General features: G+C 36.3%; 1 protein-coding gene across 1 annotated transcript; it reads right to left on the bottom strand.

Annotated features, from left to right (window-relative positions):
- Positions 1-529: 529 nt before the first annotated feature.
- On the bottom strand, positions 530-4,879 carry LOC120337800 (uncharacterized). Its single transcript, XM_039405688.2, has 7 exons — positions 4,097-4,879; positions 3,838-3,963; positions 3,546-3,724; positions 3,316-3,462; positions 2,974-3,171; positions 2,503-2,677; positions 530-2,221 (listed from the first exon to the last, which is right to left on the bottom strand). The coding sequence occupies exons 1-7, from the start codon at positions 4,740-4,742 to the stop codon at positions 1,626-1,628; spliced, it is 2,067 nt and encodes a 688-aa protein (XP_039261622.2). The 5' UTR covers positions 4,743-4,879; the 3' UTR covers positions 530-1,625.
- Positions 4,880-5,108: the final 229 nt, after the last annotated feature.

The raw sequence follows: 5,108 nt of genomic DNA, 5'->3' as shown, positions 1-5,108 counted from the left end.
TACTGTAAAAATGTTATAGTTATTGAAGAATTATAATACATAGACGAAATGGAATTGCTCGGCTTGCCTGAGTTTGTCCTTTGACCCCGATTCAAATGGTGTTATAGCATTACTGTAAAAATGTCGTATAGTGAAGATTTAACAAGACAACCTTGCGGTATTGCATCTCACTCCTGTCTTCGTGTTTTATTCACATGCCTGATTAGACATCATAGCACCACCTCACGGTATGGTATATTCTAAATCTCAATAGTCCGTTGCGTTTATTTGGTAAAGCTCAGTCGCTTAACACTGCATAAGAAACTACGCAGCATTCTGATTCAACACAAACTAACCACACCCTCATATCCCGCAGATATTGAGCTGGTGATTACCATGGGCGAAATAACCTTCACTGGAGCAACTGGGCCACCTGAAAGGGAATTGTGAACGTCACGATATCGCGAGTTTGAAAGTCAATAAACGTTTCCAGTTGCAGCTATTCAATATGATATAGAATACCCATTTTGCCTGGGAACAGACACTACGCTTAAAGCTAATATTTTTTATTATTACAAGCCATAAAGTAAGAAAGTTTCAATTCAATAGAAGCATACTTAACAACAGAAAAAAAAGTTCATGAAAACATAAGGCAAATTTATTGAGGGAAGAAAAAAAAACAATGACGACTTTATATGATGATAGAATATCTTGTTTGATTTTGTTCTAACGTCTGTAAAAATCCTCTTATTGCTTAATTGGGACTAAAGATAAACATGGTTCAGAATTGTAATAAATGTGATCTAAGATGAAACTTTGTATGCTTATGAGTGGTTATGTATTTTGAATACAGAGATGAATTGCATTACTGTGCTTTCTGACGCTGTTTCGAATGTTGTTATGATAGTTCAAGCAAAATAGTAAAATGTAAAAAACGAAAATAAAAATGAAATAAAACATGTTCAAAGTGAGGAACTTTTTACTTTGATTTTCTCTTTTGAACAAGTAATTTTGAAAATAATAATAAAGATTAAATGATATTCCAATATATGAAAATAAAAAAATATTATTAGCGAAAGCAATACAGTGCCACCTTACTCACAAGTAATTTTATTTGCACTGTGTGAGGCGTAAATAATATCTCTTTTGCACAATGCAAATAGAATGTTAATGTTTCCTTCTATGTAAAATATGTATTTAATAGTTTTAACAGCAACCGCCGCTCAGCGAAGAAAAAAACAAGTTTAACACAGAGATAGCTAGTAATACCACACATCAGCAAATGTATGATACAATTATGGAAAAGACTCCAGATATAGTATATATATATATAAATTTATGAAAAGAAGAAATTGATACACGAAAAGCTTACATAATCGAGTACGACACCTCTGGACGCAGAAGTATGGCTTTAGCATTTTTATCACAATACATAAATCAAGTTTGTAATTTCAAAAATCAGTGTTCCGTTATAGGCTGAGTAAATGAAAAAATAAAACTAGAAAACTTTTACTAAGAGAGACGGTAAACAATGAGTCCAGCAAACGACGATGTTGTCGAGTGAAACAGATACAAGGTATTTTATAATGCTATTTCACCCCAATCTTTAGACTGCATTTTTTATATTTGAAATTAAATATGATTTTTCAAATATTTTGTGATTGTTCCAAATTTTGTCGGATTCCGTTGTTAAAACCTTTACAGTCTGCAACTGGGCCCTTTGGTTGTCTTTCTACTCCCACAGGCACACCGTCAATAAACTTCTTTTGAATTGGTGAAGTTCTACGCGAAGCTGTAAACATCCCAGGACCGGATTTTGTAGTTTCATCAGATTTTCGAGAGAGCAAAGGTGAACCAATGACCGAGTCTCTTTCGTCGCTGCTACTTGAATGACTATAACCACTATCACCGGAATGTTGGCACTTTTTGCGACTGTCAAATCCGGATGCTGGTTTTACTGGTATCCGGTACTTTCCGGTTTTAGATCCGACAGAGTCAGTGTCGGAACCAGTATCAGAACCTGACCCACTAGCATCGTAGTCATACCTTGCGATGGATTTATTATTATTAACATTGTTATTGTTAATTCTGGAATTTTTCTGCTCAGTATGTGCGCTGCCATCACTTGAATCACTTGCACAACGCACTCTTAGGTTTGATGTCGCTTCAGAGTTGGCATCGATAGCGTCTCTTTTTGTTGCTGTAGGTACAGGTTTGTCGTCGTTTGTTTCAACTACGTCATCTAAAAAACAAAACGAAATGATAAATTGCTGTCTATGATCAGTATAGTATTATAATAGAAGAAGTAAAAGGAAAAGCGCGCGAAGTATGATGATAGTGAATAGGGTGAAGAAGAGGAATGAAAAGAGAATAAAAAAACTGAGTAATAAAAAGAGAAATGACGCATGTATGTAATAGAGATGATAGATATAGTTGATAAATGAGAAATGAATGAAGTAAAGGGGGATAACGAATAAGCTTAAAAAATATTAGATGTGCGGCAATTGAAGAAAAAAAAATTACCTTTATATTTTCTGTATAAAGTTCTTCTAATCCTAGCGCCTGGTTTCAACAATGCAACTCTGAGGGTGTTTTGTCCTCTGTTTTGCATATTTATTTCTCTGCAAGCTTTCTGTGCTTCATCCTGATTTTCGAATTCTACTACGGCACAAACTCTACTTCCAAGATCAGGAACCCACTAAAATCATAGAAAAATTTTTCAATTTGATTTTTTAATTCAATAACAAAAATTTATTAGATAATAAAAATCAGACTATAATTTCGATGGTTTCAATTTTGCTGATTTAGATACTGTTTTTCACCTAATTGTTGTTTTCTGATATTGGGAAATGACCTAAAATTTTTGCAAAATTAAAAAACGTCAAAAGCATTAAGCATCTGAATGTTCTACAATTCAATTAGAATGTGCCGGTTGCACGTTTGCTATCTGAGTTAAAAACTGTCCTGGTGTGAAGAAAGCATCATTCAACTTACTGCAGTGTATTCTTTCAAATATGATGGTATTGATTTCCCAGGCCGAAGCACACGCACTTGAGTCAAGTCTCCATATGGAGTGAAAAGTGAGGTTACATCTTCCACACTTGGAGAATCATTTGGCAAATTTATGGCAAGAACACTGCGAATGAATCTCGGAGCCTCAATATTTTCAGGCAGTGGGCGCTTTCTTCTTATCTGATAGAAAAGATGAAGAAATATTTCAGACCGTAGTGTTAGATTTCTCAAATCAGATTAACAGCTGAAGAATACACCTAAATGCTTATAATCATGTAATTCTCAATTTTAAAGCCAAGAAATTTCGTGTTGTAAGGATTTTACCATTGTTCCCTCTTCATCCATTTCCAATTTGTCAGATTGACGAACCGCATACGCCACCGTGCGGAGATCACGAGTTTGGGATTTTACACGCTTGAGTGCAGCCACACGCCTCAATGAAATATAACCATCGCTATCGGTGCTACTGATCTGGAAGTTTAGTAATATTCAACGTTAAAAAGCTCTTATCAAATATAATAAAAGCAATATCTTATAGCATTGTTAATACAAACCTGCTTGAGCATGTAACCGTTTCTTGTAAGACATTCGTCTGAGAAATAATACTCGATAATGTCGATCAATTTTCGCAGGATACGAGCGTCCGGAGCCCGCCAAAATTCACTTTGGTTCTCGATATTATTCATTATTGGAAAATAAGTTGTTGCCGCCCGTTTGTTCGGCGTTGGACTCTCTACAAAATAAATACAATTATTATAATGTGACTAATTTAATCGAGACGAATGCATCTACATTTCACATTGCCAATAGCTAATCACACAGGTCTAAGAAATGTTGCATAAATACCGGCAGTATTAGTTGTCGATTCTTCATTTGCGTCACGATCAGCAGATTGGCTTCGTCGTCGGATAGCGGTATTGAGTCCACCAAGAGAGCGTTCCTCGCTGACTCGCCTCCATGATGCAACAGTATCTGAACACGTGACAATAAGATTTGATTTATTTAAAACAATTTTTGATTGTGATTTGTTAAATTTACACTCTTTGGTCTATTAGATTTTCGATGACGAAAAAATCTATTACATAGTGTATAAACAAAAACTAACCACAAGTAAATACAGTGGATCCATTCCGTCTCCTTGGAGTAAGTCTTGGCCTATCCAATTGCTGCTTTTCTTGTATGTTTTGGATTGGCTGTGTTGTTGTTGGCATCATATCATGTGGGTGTGGAAGAGAAGTCAGTCTAACACCTTGTTGCATTCTTTGATTGATTCCGGCTATGTTCACCAAGTGTAAACCTTCGTGAGGTTGCTGGACCATGGTTCCGTGTTCTGGCATTTGGTAATACGCGTTCTGTGGACTTTGTATCTGTGTGATTGGCTGATGAGCCAACACTCTTTGGCCATTAATTGTCATAATGACTGGCATCATATTATGCTGCGGTACCATTGGGATTTGACCCGGGACAACCCCATGTGTAAAAACTTGAGCGCCAGTTTCAAAATCTTCCGTTGTATGATCTTGATTTATTATTTGTGATTGCTGAACCCATACAATGCCTTGATGTTCTGCCGGATTCTGCACTGAGGCACTAGCGTACATTTGAGGCACGGCACCTGCGATTCGGTACGCATGAGGAAGTACAGTTTGGAAACCTGGTGCCAAAACTGGGGCTTGCATATCCGTGGCCTGAGGTGGCAGTCCGACCGAAGACGGGTCCCAGACCATCATTTGCGGTGAAATGGCGTGCATGTTGTGGCGATATGCAAAAATTCTCTCGTTCGTCTTTAGACACACAAATTATGATTTTTTAGAATGTTAATCGACAAAGGTTTAAAACTTAGACCACACTGGAGTATCAATCTAAGTAATCCTGTTGATTAAAAACAATATTATTAAGTTGCTATAATTAATAAAGGTGAAGAATCAATTCTAAAGTATATCTAAACACTACTTGAATACTCGTTCAACTTTTCTACCTCACAAATTTCGCGCATAAGGCATACATGATTTATGAGCATATTCACTACAATATATATCTCTACCTTTAACATCTTGTAGCTGTGGATCATCACATTACGCCTCTCATATGAACTCAAAAACCGTTGCAGCACTTCG

The sequence above is a fragment of the Styela clava genome, chromosome 10 (genome assembly GCF_964204865.1).
Source record: "Styela clava chromosome 10, kaStyClav1.hap1.2, whole genome shotgun sequence".
Classification (NCBI taxonomy): domain Eukaryota; kingdom Metazoa; phylum Chordata; class Ascidiacea; order Stolidobranchia; family Styelidae; genus Styela; species Styela clava.
This window is presented reverse-complemented; position numbering and strand designations above follow the sequence as displayed.

Bases quoted from the DNA above. Each gene is read 5' to 3' on its own strand.
- LOC120337800 (XM_039405688.2), bottom strand. From the start codon at position 4,742: ATGCACGCCATTTCACCGCAAATGATGGTCTGGGACCCGTCTTCGGTC. The intron at 3,463-3,545 runs GTTTGTATTAAC...CTAAACTTCCAG, and splicing joins ACGGTTACATGCTCAAGCAG to ATCAGTAGCACCGATAGCGA. The intron at 2,222-2,502 runs GTAATTTTTTTT...TTTGTTTTTTAG, and splicing joins TTTATACAGAAAATATAAAG to ATGACGTAGTTGAAACAAAC.